Below are 17,389 nucleotides of genomic sequence, written 5' to 3' on the forward strand. Positions count from 1 at the left end.
CTTCAACCCAGTGACGCATGTGAAAAGTCACAGAACTCTCGCTTTTCTTCAGGAATGTTTTCCCAGAAGTACATTCCTTCCACCTCATTCAGGTCGTTGACACAAAATAATTTTGGGAAGAAGTAATAATAAAATTCATTTAGTGCCTCCCTCCAAAAATATTTTACAAAACTGACTACTTTAGCGGAGTTCAGTTAAAAATGGGCATGGGTTAGGAATAAAAAAACACTGCAAAACAGACTACTTAATAGCACGTGCCTAGAATTCGAGTAACTGGACCACTGAAGTCCTCCACGTCACCGAAATTTTTAAAAATGTGAAACGTAATGTGTGATTATATATGGTTTTTTTCGAGTTGGGAACTGCAATGAAAAATCTTTATATATATAAGCGGCTTAAGTGTTTGTCGCCGATAGTTTATTGGTTGCTTGCGTAACTGCACTAGCCAATGGTTTCTTATACATTTGGTTTTCAAATCAAAGTTCAGAATTTTCTTTTATTGTTGACAAAACTAGATGTGAAATACAATGCTGCCAATAAATTCATTTTCCTTTAAAATTATTAAATCTGCTTTTGTATTTTAAACTGAATTTTCATCTGAACGCAAATTGAGCGTGTCAGGGGGAACGTGAACATTTGTTTGCATTGGCAATCATCTGTTTTTGAAATGGTTTACAACTGTAATTATAGATTTATTCCACGGAATCTGTTCACGAGGATATTTGTTATTTAGTATTCTTGCCAGAATGGGATCAAGTATTTACACTTTGCATTTTAAACAAAAATTCATTTTGTGCAGTAAATAAACTAATTCAGAGATTAATTTAGTTTGAATTAGCAGACACCTTCGCACAAATCATTTTAATTACAATTTATAATATATAGAACAGCGATCATTTCGTATGACCGCCAAGCTTTCTAGTATATCACAGCACACGTGAAATCGTCGTAAAATACAATATATACACGGTAAGCGAAAATGAAGTATCCTGTTACATACGAAACAAAAACAATTTAATTAACACATATTTGCAGTGATACATCGAATTACAATTTTAACTATCCAAATTTCTCCTGACACATTATGCATGCTCTATTTGAAATCATTTTGCCTCCCCCCAACACAAAAATCTGTTTGTAAGCCACGAAAAGGAAAAATTCGGAATTTTCGAATATCCGGATGGTCCAATGTATTTGTAACATAAAACCGTCAGATCTTCTGGGATCTCTATGAAAAATTAAGCACTTAGCGATTAGATATTTTCCGATGCAGAAAATATGAAAATCAGCAATGACTTCATCGGGATTGGATTGATTCTCCGGACCTTAGTAGCCGGACGTGCTGCCGGTTACGCCACAAAGGCACAGTCAAAAAGGAGAAAGTTCCTTGCATTCGCTTTCACTTAGAGGGTGATTGAAAAAGAAGGAGACCCAATCACCACATCCAAGTAGTGAAGAATCATAGTCTACCATATTTTCAGTCGGCGACCACTAGGTCAGAAACCTTGAAAAATAAGCAACGCCATTGCCACAATTTGAATTCCGGGTCTTCTGACGCTAATTGGATGTACTACCAAACAAAGGCACACAATGGGGAGGAAGAAAATTCGTTATAACTTCAAAGATATTCTAAAGAAAATTCATGTGGACAGGGTAATACATAAATGCAATAATGGAAGGTTTATCTTCACCCTTTCCGGCCATTAATCTACAAAGCTATTACCGACGGATTTTTCAGTACGAATATACATTACACTTTCATATATAATAAGTAATTAAACTTATAGACTGATGTTAGTTTTACACAGGAACTCCCGCCTCCTCCCACATTGCACTGTCCATTCACAGAAACGGCACTGATCCAGCGAGCATCCCGTAAAAGGTAATCGAATATTGCATAGGGAGTGCAGAAATTTCAGCAGTAGTTTAAATGAATAACTTCAAATGCAAAAAGTATGAATTCCAATGTACGATGCCATGTTGTGTCACAAACTGAATTCGGGAGGGGCGGGAGAAATGAAAAAGGGAGAAATTAATTTATATCACTATAAAGATAACTGTACAATTTATTTCAGCCAAACAGAATATTATTTACATAAAAGCTCTTATATAATTTCAATATTTTTAAAACCCACCGAAGGTGACGAAATAAAATATTTGCCGATTTTTTGCAAAATATGCACGACTACATTAAAAATATTTATAAAAGAGCTTTACTGAAATGTTGAAAACTTAGAAACTACTGTAACTAAAGATTTTTTAAAAAAAGAGAGAGAGAGAGAGAGAAGACACTTCAGAAAGTATTTGGGATTATCAATCACCACTCTAAAACGCAAACAAAGTGGATCATGCTTAAAAGTTTTACTTTTGTGCACGATAAAAAGTAAAAAAAGTGTTGTATTTTCATACGGAAGAACGTTCCAAAATTTATGAGCGCGCTCGGCCATAAGAGTACAACAAATCTGCTGAACCTGGAACTCCCTCCTCATTACATCCTATAATCCTCAAATTTCAATAGATGTTAAGTATTGTAAATATTACTTTCGGTTTTCAATGATTTCGTGTTTCAGTTAACTTCGAATTAATCGGAATTTTTAAAAGGCATTTTTTCCACGCTTTACTTGTTGTTTTAATTTTCCTCTCAAATGCCTCCATAATAGCCAATTACCCACTAATATTTCACCGAGGTCCGCAACTCTCAGTGAAAGGGGTTACGTTTCCAGTCGGGACAGCAGTTCCAGCGGTTTTCGCTATAATCGCAAAATCAGATTTTTGCGAACTAAAGCAATTAAACTCAGTTACCCGGCTTGCGGATTAATTGGGTTTATTACGCTCAAACGGGCGTTCTTTTCATTCACGGACACGTACACATTTCAAGAGCATTTGGGCTAGAAATATTTCAAAACAGCACATCTTTAGAATTTCTGATAGACAGTCTCGCCCACCGGAGATAAAAATATTTTATTCCCTGCAGTGTTGCCACTGTTCGCTTTGAAATCGTTAAGTTTTTAAAGTCAAAAATTCGGTAAAATGTTACAGCATATGAAATCGACAATTATTCTGGCTTCCAGATGCCCATATTCGGTGGAGGATTACGCTATTCAAAATTTGATGACTCTAGATACCCCCTTTTTTTTTCCAATACGTTCATGTAGATTATTTATTTATTTAATATTTTAAATATAATATATAGCCTGTATTATATTTAAATATAATAGAGGTTATATATTTAAATATAATACAGGGCGATAATATTTGGTGGCAATAATTTGAAAAGTTGTAATTGACGGGCACTAGCCGTTATAGGCGTTGGCCACTACTATTGCCAGAAACGATGGTCACTTTATTATGGAGGTACCCAATAGGTGGGCTACTGTTTCCTACTATGAAGGGACAGACAATTTACACCCATACCTTCTCCGGGACTGGACCCCGGCCCTGCAGTACGTTAAGAAAAGAAACGAAAAAGAAGGGGGAAAATGGCGTTTTCGCCCTCTTTTCTCTCTCTCAATTTTTTTTTTTTTTTTTTTTTTTTCCGGTTGTTTGTCGACTAAATTTAAAAAACTCTTACTACTTATTCTGCTTAACATACATATAAAAATAGCACAAAGAAAAAATTCAAATTTATTTTACGCCTGAAATAGTTAGTTAAAGTTAGTATTTTCAAGAAAATTCTGCTGATCACAATTTGTAATTATAACGCATTTACGACTAAATATTAAAATTTTCGGGCTGAACATTAATTAAAATAATTGTAGTGTGCTGACGTAACCACTAAGTAACTTACCCTAAACTTATACTAAAAAGAAATATACCAAAATGTCCCAAAAGAACAAATAATGACAATTTATTCTCTTCCTTTTATTTCTTACATTTTTCTACGAATAGGAAAAAAATATTTTTAAGTAAATAATTATAAACTTCTTTGTTTCTTATTGCACCTTTCAATTACAACACCTCATAGCATTTTGATTCTCATACAGTTTGTAATCTTAGAAGAAAATTAGGAGAAAGGACCTTCATCCAAATTGTAGATATTCATCAGCAGCTTGGTTGTTTCGTAGACTTATTTATTTTCAACTGCGGAAGAAAAATTGTTCACGCAATAAATGTACTCCCAAACAAAGGGATTACTCCTATTGCAAAAATTCGTAATTGAGGATGTTCATTTTTTGATAAGTACACAGAAAAGTTAATCAAATTTTTATCTTCAAATCTTTAAATAATCTTAAATCAAAGTGTAAGTTACGCAGCTTCATTTCTAGATGATTCGGAAAGTTAGTCGCGTTCGTTTTTGACAACGAAAATAATGAAAAATGGATTCCAAGCCACTAAAATCTTAAACTTTTTCTTTGACTTCTTCTCATAATAATTCTAATTATTTTACGGAAATGTATTCGCGGGCCGCATAAACATGCATGCAGGCCGCCAGTTTGAGATCACTGGTTTACGATATTGTCATTTGCTGGTACGATGTAATTATGATATGGAGGGAGGGTGGAGAACAGTTTCATTAGAATGACGTTCGCAGAAATGAAGTAAAAGTGGCACGCAATTTTTCATTTTCCTCTCATTTCGCTGGGGGTCTGCCGCACCATTAGGCTTACGGAAGTAAGGAGCACAAGGAAGCCAGAAAACATGCCGCTTCTTTACGAAAATAGAACAAAACAGGAGGGAGGCAAAGTAATCAGAGCGTCAGAAATACAAAGAAAGTAACTTTGATAGAAATACTCCAAGTGTGTTGTCAACCGAGGGAATGTTACGACTTTTCGTGGGCGACTCGCCAAGTCTGCAACACCCGAAATCTTTATTACAAAGCGTATTTTTATGCTGAAGAGAGTGGGCGAAAAAGTTGACCTTGAAACGAACTCGTACTATTATTCTTTAAAAAAGAACAACAAAAAAGAAACTCCTTCTTTCGCTTCGTTCCACTGTCTAGCTCTCACACACTCCGACGTTTTAACACAATAATTACCTTTCAATTAATTTTATGACAATTTATTTCACATATTCTTTTTGTGTATCCTACTGCACCACCTTCATTTCAACTCCATTATAAAATGAAGGAAATACAGTCAAATACCGATCAGCCGGCATTAATACGAGGGTCAACTTTCACGTTTAATCCGACAGCAGATAAAAAAATCTGATGAGGCCAGCACATGAGCCCCGCCAGTTTTATGTTTAAATACAAACTAGCTTTTAAGTAAAGTGTCACTTCCGACTGATCGTCTGTAAACAAAATTTAATTTGTTGTTCCAATAAATAAAAAGTTCCGCGGAACGAAATTTTGGATTAGATTTTATTAGGTATTATTGGCCAGTGTAAAAACTGTTTTTTCTAAATTTATATCAACATAATTAAAGGTGTGCCCCTTTATTTTTTAATTAAAAATTGTATTTTATTGAGTTTATTTATAACATACAATTGAATGTGTTTTTTTAATCAAAGAAAATTAAGTGTTTTTAACGCATTTAAAATTATGAAACTATTACCTTACCACTCTGAAACGACTACCTCAATTTAATTTCCTTCTGTGTTATTTCTTTAGCACCAACAAATCTAAACTACGCAACAGAATGTTATGTTGACTTATGCAAAACTGTTATGGACTTGTACCACTTCGGGCTGTCTACTTTTACCCAAAATCTAATCAGCTCTTTAGATGAATGCAAAAAACTTCAATATGAAATGGAGAAATATTTGGAAAATTGGTGGAAGCGTTATCGTGAATGAAAAAAATCGTCCCACGCGTACGCACAGAAAGACAGGAAAACATCATTGTAAAATAGTCAAAACGCGTTAAGACCTACAGTAACTTATCACTGTGCCTTCTGAAAATTATGACAGAAACGTATGGGACCCTTTTATTGAAGTCGAATATAAGTTGAACAGAAGGCACTGCTTGCGCTTACAGAACCATGGCTTAAATTAAAAGCACCAAATTTTAAATCACGACGAAGTTAGCTTAAGTCAGCCGAAAGACTACCATAGCCACAAAACGCGCAAGTCGGCGTGACAAGCCAATGGCGAGAATAACGCAAAGCCACTTAATACTGCTCTCAACAGAATCAATTAGCAAACGTGTTCTTCAGCAGGTGGAACACGCTCTGCTTCTACCCTCTAAAACTTCCCTTTAAATACTATTTCCTTTCTACCTCATTCGAATACATGCGACTAGAAATTGACGTTCTGGCAGGAAAATGGAAAGCGAAAAAGACAGCAAAGCAATTTAACACAAAATAACTGGTTGATAAAACTAAATAAATTCTTATAAATTAACGGAAAAAATGGTCTCAAGCCAACAAGGCTAAGGAAAGTAAGGCACTTGCCTCTTGATCGACTAGAAAATGTACCATGTTAGCTGCGAAAATTTAAAAATCCATTTTAGAAAAGGACACCATGCTTAAACTTAATTCAGACTACAATACATCAAGAAACTTCTTAAGCTCTCTTCTTAAGTCTTCTTCAAGACTTCGTAAGCATTGTAATCATGGTATTTCTCTCGTTCTCGGTGCTAGATGACCATCGATTGCCATTAATCCGTTTTCATAGCCACTTTGTCGGTCAGAGATGTATCCTTAAAGGTTTTTAACGATGAGATATTACAATGTTAAACAACACAAAGTAATTCATGCTCAATAGGTCTGGTGAGAAAATTAAGAGTAGTTACACTTTTTCTCTAAGAACTAATTTTGTTTACTACTCGACTGTAGTCGCATAACATGGAAAAGATTTCTCGTTTCTCTGCTTCTGACTACACAAAACCAAACATACGCTGCATATAAAAAAAAAAAAAAAACCCACCGAAACTACACGATATTCTAAACAAAGCATAGTAAGGATTGGTCACTAGTAATCGATTACACGAGAGGACGGATTATTAATTATCCTAATTACCATTTCTGTGTCTGATTGATAAAAACCAGTCTTAAAATTTTCCACTCAGCGCACCGAAGGACCCGGGTTCGAAATCCGGAGAAGGGCGGATGTAAACTGTCTGTCCCTTCACAGAAGGCAACGGTGGTCCACTTGTTAGGTGTCGCCATAATAAAGTGACCACCGCTTCCGGCCTTAGTGGTGGCCAACGCCTATAATGAATGGCTAGTGCCCGTCATTTGGGGGCAGGGAATTTTGCATTGACACTAAGAAATAATATTAGCATGTTTTTATGTTTCAAATTTTTTGGCTGCAATCACAATACGTTACAGTCAGTTACAGAGCGGCTTTTCTGGAATTTTTAGCTAGTCCAGACTCGATAATTTTGTCTTCAAAAAATTTACAGAAGATGCTTCAAGAAGCCTTTTTGAAAATATACGTATCATCCACTGCCATTAAATAACATTTTTCGAATGAGCTTGAATATTCCCAAATAAAAGTAGCGGATAGTAACTCCAAAGCAATTCGTACCCCTCTTTAAAATCCTAAAATAATGAGGGTTGGAGGGGGCAACGACTATCAAATTTTTTCATCCAAGTCGATATTTTAAGCCAAGAAATATACTCTTCAGGCTAACTAAGTTAATTATCATGTTTAACAAAAAATGAATTAATTACATAGATATATAATTCTAAATAGCATATTAAGGAAATATAAAATACCTAACATTCGATGAAAATTTCATTAAGGATATAATAAAAGAGGCCGTATGTACTTCGTTTATTTATTTGCATTTCCTGGCAGTGCTATTGCACCGTATGGGTCTATTTCGTGACTCAATAATCAGAAGCTTCACTTTCACCATCAGTTTTCTACAAATAATCATTTTCTTCTCCATTCAAATTAACTGATATACGATTTCCCATTTCAAATGACTTTTATAAGACTGTCGGTTTTTCTTCTTTCAAAAATCGGGAAACCTGTATCATCGATTAGCAATAAACAAAAGGATCGATACGGACCTAAAATGAGTGATTATTAAGAATTATTCATCGAAGAACATAGGCTGACTTATACCCGGTGGTAACTCACGTGCGACGCTCCGAGTTTGGCGAGAACGTTGTTAAGTGCACATAAAAACAAAAGCAGCGCGTAACTACTGGCGGGAACAAATAAAAAAATAAGACTTACACCCAGGTGGTGGCGATTCCTTCCGAAACTGGCTAAACGAGTGCGATACGGAAGGTGGAATTGCGGAGGCCGCCATCTAAATCACGCAGAAGACACAGAACGTGATATCCAACGTACGGGAGCAAACTTCAGTAAATTTGACTGGTAATACAATCTTTACTCTCTTCTCCCCAAACAAGAAAAGACACCGGCCGATTGAAGACTATCGAGAAGCCGCACAATTTGCCAACTGTTACTCTTTACTGCCGGAGTATTTTCTTGTCGATTGGGGTCAATCGGGCTCGGGTCGAGGTCAACCGTAGGCCGAGAAAGCGCCTTAAAAGGCTCGAGAGAGTGGAGAGCAAGGGCACGGCTGCTCGCGCGTATTTTCATGCTAATTGGCCTTTTCTGCGATCGCGTTTCGCTTCTCGGAGGAGGTGGAATGCCTGACGTCATCGAAGAAGCGAGCAGTGATTTTCGAAGAAGCGACAGGAAACAACCGAAAGCGGGAAATGAAATAAAATAGACGTTTTAAACAAATGCATAAACACTGCTTTGCAAATGATATTTCACTACCTTCTTCCATTATAAAGTAGTGACTGTAGCACGACAAAACAGCATGTGAAACGCATTCCGGTGTTAATAATAATATCCGTGTATTGTAATATTAGGATGAGTATAAATTAAATAATACACATTTATATTCAACCTAATATTACAATACACGGATATTATTATTAACACCTCTAAGAGAATTCTTATAGTTTATAAAATATTCTTCTTATACATTTATAAAATATCTTATAAAATATTCTTATGTAATATTATGTTACTTAATGCATACATGTTATAATTATATTAATTAAATACGAGTCAATAAAGAAAGACATGCACATTTTTTAAGTTGCCACGCGGTAACAGAGATTCACCTTAAAAACCATACCTGTTTCAGTTAAATGTTGAAAATATTTATAAAATGGTACACCTAATATTTATAATATAGGTGTTTCCGTAAATTACCATTTTATAAATATTTATAAAATGGTAATTTACAAAAAGTTATTAGAAACGATACAGTACGCCTTTATCCTCTAAAATTCATTTTAGAGTTGTTTAATTACCAAAATTTAATTAAGCCGCTAATTTATTACACATTTATATTCATCCTAATATTACAATACACGGATATTATTCTTAACACCTCTAAGAGAATTCTTATAGTTTATAAAATATTCTTCTTATACATTTATAAAATATCTTATAAAATATTCTAATGTAATATTATGTTACTTAATGCATTTAGTCAACGATGGATAAGTTTTTACATTTACCTTCAATATTACAAAAATGCGTTGCTGAAGATATGCTAAGTTAATCGTTTAATTTTTTAATAGTTATTTATACAAAATTCTTGACTTTAAGACTGGTACATATTATTTTTTAAGTATTTGCATGAGTTTTTACGTTTTTAATTTAACGACTAAAATCATTATAATTTTCAAAATTTTAAAGTTACGTTGAGGTTTTATAATGTAACTGTCAACATCACATCCTTGCATTCCATACACTATCAGCTTCAACATTTACTTTTAATATGTTTCCGAATCCTAATTTCTGATCTGCAGCGGTAAAACGATAAAGCATTTGTGTTTCAAAATATTACTCCAAAGCATCAAAAAATTTTTTAAAGTCTTATCTTTCAGAACATGAAAAACTATAGCGATACATCTAAATTTTAACTCAAATCGAATCAAATGTTTCAAATCCGTTCATTTATCTGAAAAATTTCAGTTTAATTTCAATTAAGATCAATTAAACAATGAATAACATTAAATCAGTGTCATTTATTAAAAGCAATTTTCTAGTAACCTATTGTCCGGAGTAAAATGCCATCGAGTATAAAAATATATGATAGACATTTATTTTTCAAAAATCAATTATTCATTTAAAAAAGGAATGAAATGGTTTTAAGCAAAAATGGCAAAATTATGATTCATTAAATAAAACACACCGATAAATTATAAAACACGTCCATGTACTCTATAGCTAGTGGGAAGTTTCCATTCACTGAAGATTACGTTACTACGGTTGAAGAATGCGCCTGCGTGTTTGCTTCTCCGCATACTTCAGTCATTTGCGGTAAAGTCACATTTACAATGTTACTGATAATGGCAATCGTTCCGAAGCACACACGGCGGCGCCTTCGGGGGTCCAGGCAGTTTGAAAAGCCGCGAAACATTCTAGAAATTTCACAGACACTATACTTAACTCACGTGGTTTTAGAATAAGAATATCAATGCGTTGACGCTACGACAGAAAGAATACCCATAATTATATTTAAAAAAAAGAATAATGTTCCGACTGCCAGACGAATTCTCGCTCCGTCTTTAATTTAGAACCCAATAATTAAAAGTGAAGACAAAAAGAGTAAAAGCAATACTGACATTAAATTATACTTTGGCATGAAGTTACAGAAACTAAATTGTTTTAAAGAACTTAACATTAACTTCGTAAGCCTTTGATTCTACGTGTATACAGGACAGTTTCCCTTTGGAAGTCCTCCACAAAGGCCTCCCTTCCCTTAAGCAGATAGCTCTCGAGTGCTTTGCTGTAATCAAATAAACCATTAAAAGATGAATGTAAGTGTGAGAAGTCATGTTAATGCATAGATGAGATTACTGCAATGAACAGGAAATCAAACAACTACGTCTGATTCAGTCCAAGATTGCAAAAGATGTGCAGTTAAAAAATGGCTCAACTTCTAATTGTCATTCATGTATTCAATGACCTCATATTGATTTAGTGCACTTTACGTAAAATATTTAAGAAATATGTATTTCATTTATTTTTTTTCATTCAACTATTAGATAGGCCTATGTTCTGACTTTGGTAACCATGAGAAAATTTTGATTTACTAAAAATTTTGATCCGCTGGATTATGGCAAAACAAACGATGTAGATCACACGTCGACAGAAAAAAAAAAGGCTTAGAAGAAAAATCTGTTTCTAAAAAACTACTTTGCTGGGGATCTAATAAGTGACCTTAGAACATACTCGTTGCTTGGTAGAGCACAAACTAATGTCCTGTACAAAAAGATGGAAGTTAGATGGAGTTTCTGTAAGCTGCAATTTGTTATTTCTTTTGACAGCTGTTACGCGAGATTTAAAGAAATGGTTTTTAATTATTCGGAATTATGCACATCACTGATGACAATTAGACTGCAGGCCATTTTGTATAAAAAAATTATTCATGAACTACCTACGAATACTCTCCGGCCTTCTTGGATATTGGGTAATAATGGAACACTAAATGAACAGAAATGAAATGTATGGGTACATTTCCATCACTATCTCGAAAACTGACATCTCCCCCTTCCCCCAACACACTGTTTAGAAAGTAATTAACCACACATATTTATTATAACGAATAATACGCAAATGGAATTTCTTTTTATCTGTGGTTGACAAGATAGGTCAGGGGTTCTCAACCGGGGGGAGGGATTTCATAACATCGACAGGGAATGTGGTCAGCATTTTGTTTAGCTGTTAAATATTTACTTTTAGTTTATAAAAAAGCTAGCTCTATTCAACTATTGTTGGTATTTATTAATTTTTCTGTACGTTTCGTTGCTTAATTTATAAAACAAGTTAAAAAAATAATCAAAATTTAAATAAATATGTTTTTCGAGTTTGGAAAAAGAGGGGAAGGAATATCTTCTAGTAAATGGTGAAAGAGGTACATGGAAGCAAAACAAGTTAAGAACCACTGTGTTAGGCGTTTGTGTAACGTCGAAAACAAAACAAGGTGAATCGAATGCACTCCAAGAGTAGACAAGTGCCAAAAGTGTTGATAATCATATCAGAAGAAATTGGTAAGTTGCCAAATTATGAACACAGCCACTTTTAGTATTCACACAAGCAATTTAAGTTCGTTAGTTCAAGATTCCTTTTAAGAGAAAAAAAAAATTCATCAACAGTTTAATAAAACACAAAAAGAAACGCGCATAAAAGCAAAAAATGGGGGAGTTCTACATTTCTACACTGTTGCCAATATACAAAGAAAGAAAATAATATATATAATAAAACTCTTTTCATAACTTCTCTAAAAAATTTAATGTGGACACCACTTGACTTCCCTACGGACTTACACAATCGATATCTCAAGGCAAGTTGAAAATGACATCAAAAATTGCAAATTTTGTCTTTAAATATCCCGGTCAGTTTTTGTCGTACAGGAATCAAACTTCTTATAATTTTATTTTTTCATAACGAGTATAAAACTTTCCCGAATATATGTTCGTAAGTAGTAAAGATTTCGATATTAGACCAAAATTAGTATTTTTTAAAAATTTTACATTGAACAAACATGAATATTTTCGGTTATTTAAAACGCTTCTAGGGGGTTACACGTATAATGCATGATAAAAATTATGTAACTATACATTATACTTTAAATTAGCAATACCCATTAATCTCTTTGTAATTGTACCATCATCTTTGTAATTTGGGTTTCCCCTCTCTAAAAATAGCAATAACGTTTTCTAAAGTATATCTTTCAAAACTAATCTGTTTATGTAATCATGCCTCAATGCGACGAAATCTAAACCAAATATATTGCCTCAAGAGTTGCTTTATCCAATAATAAAACTTAACGATGAATTAGGCCACGCCTATCTGCAAGTCCATCATTCTATCTACGCTATTTATAAAGTCATTTCTAAGTTACATCTTACCACTGCCAGTCCATCACAGCTATTCCCAAGTCATCAAATTACATTTATATATACTTTTGGTATTGCCTGACAGAGATGATGCTCTGCCAGAAAAATAAGAATACAGGGGCAAGTCTTTTTACTTCCTTGTACGAAGTAAAAAGAAAGCATTGTAATCGCGAAAAGTTTCAGGCAGCATATTTCAACGAAAATATCCATTTTCACCGCTATCGAATGCAATTTAACGATATTTTTGCGTGACATCTATACGTAAAGACAGAATAAAAGACTCTTTTCCTCCAAAAAAATTTTAAAACTACTTTAAAATGAATTCTGAAGAGAATTTTTCGTGGCGTCTGTACAAACATATGTACGTACCTACGTATCTCGCATAACTCAAAAACGAGTAGCAGTAGCCTCAGAACGTTGAAATTTTATATATAGGACTGCTATAACATGTAGATGTGCACCTCGTATTTTGGTTGCAATGGGCCGCACCAAACATATATATATATATATATATATCCACTCCGTTAACCGGCTCAGTGATCTCATTAGTAGTAGGAAACGGAGAGTTCAGCAACAGGAGGCGGTGCGCGGTGCAAATTCAGAGGCGGTGCAAGCGGAGGCGCAGCAGATAAGTAGGAATGTTTCGGGATTCTTGATTTAGTGGATAAGATGACGTCACACTTTGATAAGAGATTATCTTTCCTTGATTTTCCGGAGGTTCTCTGTTAATCCATGTTTAGACTTTATATTTTCCTTTGTATTCCAGCTATTTTACGAAGTATATGATGGTTATTTTCTAGGTACCTTTAACGACGATTATTTTCAAATTTAATGATTAATTCAGAAGGCCTTAATTTTAGATGTAAATTTTTTTTAAGACTTCCCTATATACTCAGAATTTTACCTTATTTCCTAAATCTTCTGTTCATAATACCAGATTTACTTTCCGTAAGCTTAATTACATTACTCATTTTTAGTATTAAATTTATTCTACCTAGAATTCCTTTTAATCAATACTTTTAACTTATCTGTTGTATTTTACAAGTGTAATTACTAAAACACGCGTTTTTTATCTGTTATTTTATTCAATGTTAGATGCAATTTGTAACTTTTTTTGCTCTTTTTAAAGTTAGCGATCTTCAACATACTCTGTATTTTAACTTATTTCATGCATTTTGATCATATAGATGACCTTTACTTTATTTTAGATGTTACATTTTTGGCTTGTTTTATACATTTTAACCATTAATTTCAAATATACTTTTAATTTTAGTTTAATTCCTATATTTTCTGACTATATATATTAGTTTTATTTCATTTTAGATGTAATTTTTAACTTGTTTCGTACATTTTAAACCTTCGTTTTTTTTAAAGTACTCTAATTTTGAACTTTCTTATTACATTTTCCTACCATATACCTGACTGATTTAATTTCTAGATGTAAATTTTAACTCCTTTTACTATTTTTTATCATTTTTAGTTTCCAACATACTAAGAATTTTAACTAATTTGTTACATTTTCACATGACTTTTATTTAATTTGTAACGACTTTCATACGTTTTAACCTTCCTAATTTCAAACAGGCTCTTAATTTTATCTTAATTCCTCTATTTTCTTACCATGTATATGAGCTTTATTTAACTTGTTTACATATTTTATACCTTCGTAAATTTTACAGTACTCTAATTTTGAACTTGTTTTATTTTTAATTTTGAACTTGTTTATTACATTTTTCTACCATACGCATGAACTTTAGTTAATTTTAGATGTAATTTTTATACTTTTCTGGCACTGGTTTTCTTTCTAGTTTCCAACATACTCTAAATTTTAACTCTGTTTTATAATTTTTGATTGTAATTACGCTTTTCATTTTACTATTTCAGCTAAGTTAACATGCTTAAATTTCTTAAACATAGAGATAGATTTCAATTAAGCATTTTTATTTTAAAACCTTTAACTGTTCTTCATATCCCATTCGTTGAATAGCCCCTACTTAGCCCATATTTTATACTACTATTTTAATTTAGCAATTCTACAATTTATCATTCTGTAGTACGTTTACCATTACTTATCCTACTATTTTATTTCATTATTTACTTCATTCGCATTTTCAAACTTTAACATTTCCTACGTATTCGGGTATTTCCTTTTAATTCTTAATACCCTTTATATCTGAATATATGTTTTTGAACTCTTCAATGTTACCAGTGTTCAGTTTTCAATTTTGATTCTCATTAAGCTAGTTTGATAGATTCCGAATTTTTAGAATAAAATCTCAACTTTCATCCATAATTTTAGAACCATATTCATTCTTTCATGTATTCATACAAAATTCTTATTATTTTGAACGCTCAGTACCTTTTAATTCAGTAATTTGTACTAATTGAATGCATTCTACGTCACTTTAAATGTCTCGACTATGCAAATTTTTACTTTATTACCTTTTTCCTACACTAAGTACGGATATTTCTGCCTTCATGAATGGCTTTCATGTGAAATTGATGAAATTTGACGCTACATGTATAAAAGAAATGTCTAAGATAAACATTTCCACTATCGAATAAGAGATGAATGACCATCGATTTTACCCATATGTTACAATTTCATCTCTTGGAAGTTTGTTTTATTGATAGGCATTTATTTCTAACACATTTTTTTTTAACTTAGTCCAGTTCCAACTTAATTCACTAGACAATTTCATACATACTCTATTTTTTAATTTCTTAGACTAAAATATTCTTTTCGCAAATGTCAGTTTGCATTAATTTATTTACCAATTAATTTTCTTATGAACGAAATCTTGTGAAGTATTTTACACAACATATATCATTACCAATATACCTATACTTACAGAAGGAACCAAAGAGAGAAAGAGTAAGAGACATTTTACCCAAATCTCCACTATAATTTCGAATATTTTAACCTTCTTCATCACAAATACAGAAATTTCTTCGTATAATACTCATCATAGTAGTTAAATATTCCTTACTAATACACATTTAATAAGGAATAACTCATTTTCAATAAAAAATTACAACCAAATAAGTGTTACGTTTTCTTATAATTGTATATATATGTTTGCATTATAGGAAATTTCTATGCATTTTTGAGAACTGTAATTTGCTAAATATCACTTTTTTCCGAGAGAAAAACTTCAAAGACCATCTAAATCATTTAACTTTTCCTGCAGTATTTCCAACGTATAGAATAACTATCTTCGAACTTTATTCCTAGTATTAACAACTAAATTAGAAATAAGCATTTTTCACTGTAGAATATTTAAGGTTTTACGCAAATGAGGATATAACCTTTACCGAATTCAACTTATTTACCCAGAATTCAAAACAAATGTTTAGAAAATGTGCGATAGAAGGCAATTTATTTACCTAAAAAAGAGTCTTAACAGATTCTTATCGGCTCCAGATTTACTATCAGTGGGAAAACCTGAAGTTCACTTTATCTACCCTCGTCAGTATACACAGAAACGTCATGAATCATTCTGTAGTACAATTAACATTTTAATACTAATTAACTAATTTTAATTAACTTTCAATTAGGTTTTTTTTTAAGTATATTTATGCGACATATTATTAAATTACTCCCAAGCGTTGTTGAGGAAAATGCAATTAAATATCCACATACACATTAAGAAAATCCTACTCATTAGGAACAGTAAAACTTTACCAATACTTTAATGAAATGTAAAATCTCGTAATGTATTAATATAAAACCTGAGTAACAAATCATTTACTGTAAGCAGTATACGGTTAAAAAGAGTTTTCTTATAACTTACCAACTTTTAAAAAGTAAGAGTAAGGTAATGAACCAACGTTTTTAGAAATTTTCCTTTATTTTCTAAATCTACCCTTTTGTAGTGATGAGAAAATTCAGTGACACTTCTATTTTATTTTTTATGTAAGCATGCGCATTTCTCCTAACAGACGAAAATCCGAAGATCTCACTTTTCCAAAGATTTAGCTTTAGACATAACTTTCATTGGAAAAGGAAAATAATTTTACTTAAAAAACAGGATATCTTCTACTCAAAGACCTTGAAAAATCACGATCACATTCTATATGTAGCACTCAGTGATTTAGTTTCAAACCCAATTTTGATATTGTTTAATCATGCAAGCAACAATTTTCATCTTCGAGTTAAATTTTATACGACTGCAACAGATTTTTCAATGGCTTCATGCTCACATTGTGTAAAAGACTTCTAATTTTGACTATTTTAATTTCTAATATTGAGATATACATTGATTATTTTCAGAAAATGACATTTCAGAATCATATTTTACCACTGAAATGTTTGAATAACACTTTCTAACATAACGACAACCAGATACTACATTATTTTTTTTACAACAACATGAAAACTTTTTTTTTCAAATTCCTCTTCTAGAGATACTAATAAATTCTGCTATAGAAAAAAGATTCAATTCCTATTATAACTCTATATACTATTTACAAAGAGAAAAGACTAGATGATAACATAGCATCATATATTTTTAAAAATTTAGAACAATTTCAGTAAGGCAAATTATCTACAGAGTTTTCAAATACTTATATTTCTGGGAAAAAAAAAAAAAAAAAAAAAAAAAAAAACTGCCTAACAT

General features: G+C 32.4%; 1 protein-coding gene across 4 annotated transcripts in view; it reads right to left on the minus strand.

Moving 5' to 3' along the window:
- LOC118186072 (leupaxin-like) overlaps positions 1–17,389 on the minus strand; it is a 155,796-nt gene that overhangs the window by 51,744 nt on the left and 86,663 nt on the right. Inside the window, exon 1 of one of the 4 annotated variants that reach the window (XM_035356071.2) lies at positions 8,071–8,297. The exons of 2 other annotated variants lie outside the window; for them this stretch is intronic. In XM_035356071.2, coding sequence (XP_035211962.2) covers positions 8,071–8,146 — 76 coding nt within the window. In that variant the 5' untranslated portion in view covers positions 8,147–8,297. Of the gene's footprint in view, positions 1–8,070; positions 8,304–17,389 lie in introns of those variants that run through there. One more of the 4 variants, XM_035356077.2, reaches the window with a different exon arrangement.

This window comes from Stegodyphus dumicola, chromosome 8 (assembly GCF_044657685.1).
Source record: "Stegodyphus dumicola isolate Sdum_Otavi_A_Nest chromosome 8, ASM4465768v1".
Classification (NCBI taxonomy): Eukaryota; Metazoa; Arthropoda; class Arachnida; order Araneae; family Eresidae; genus Stegodyphus; species Stegodyphus dumicola.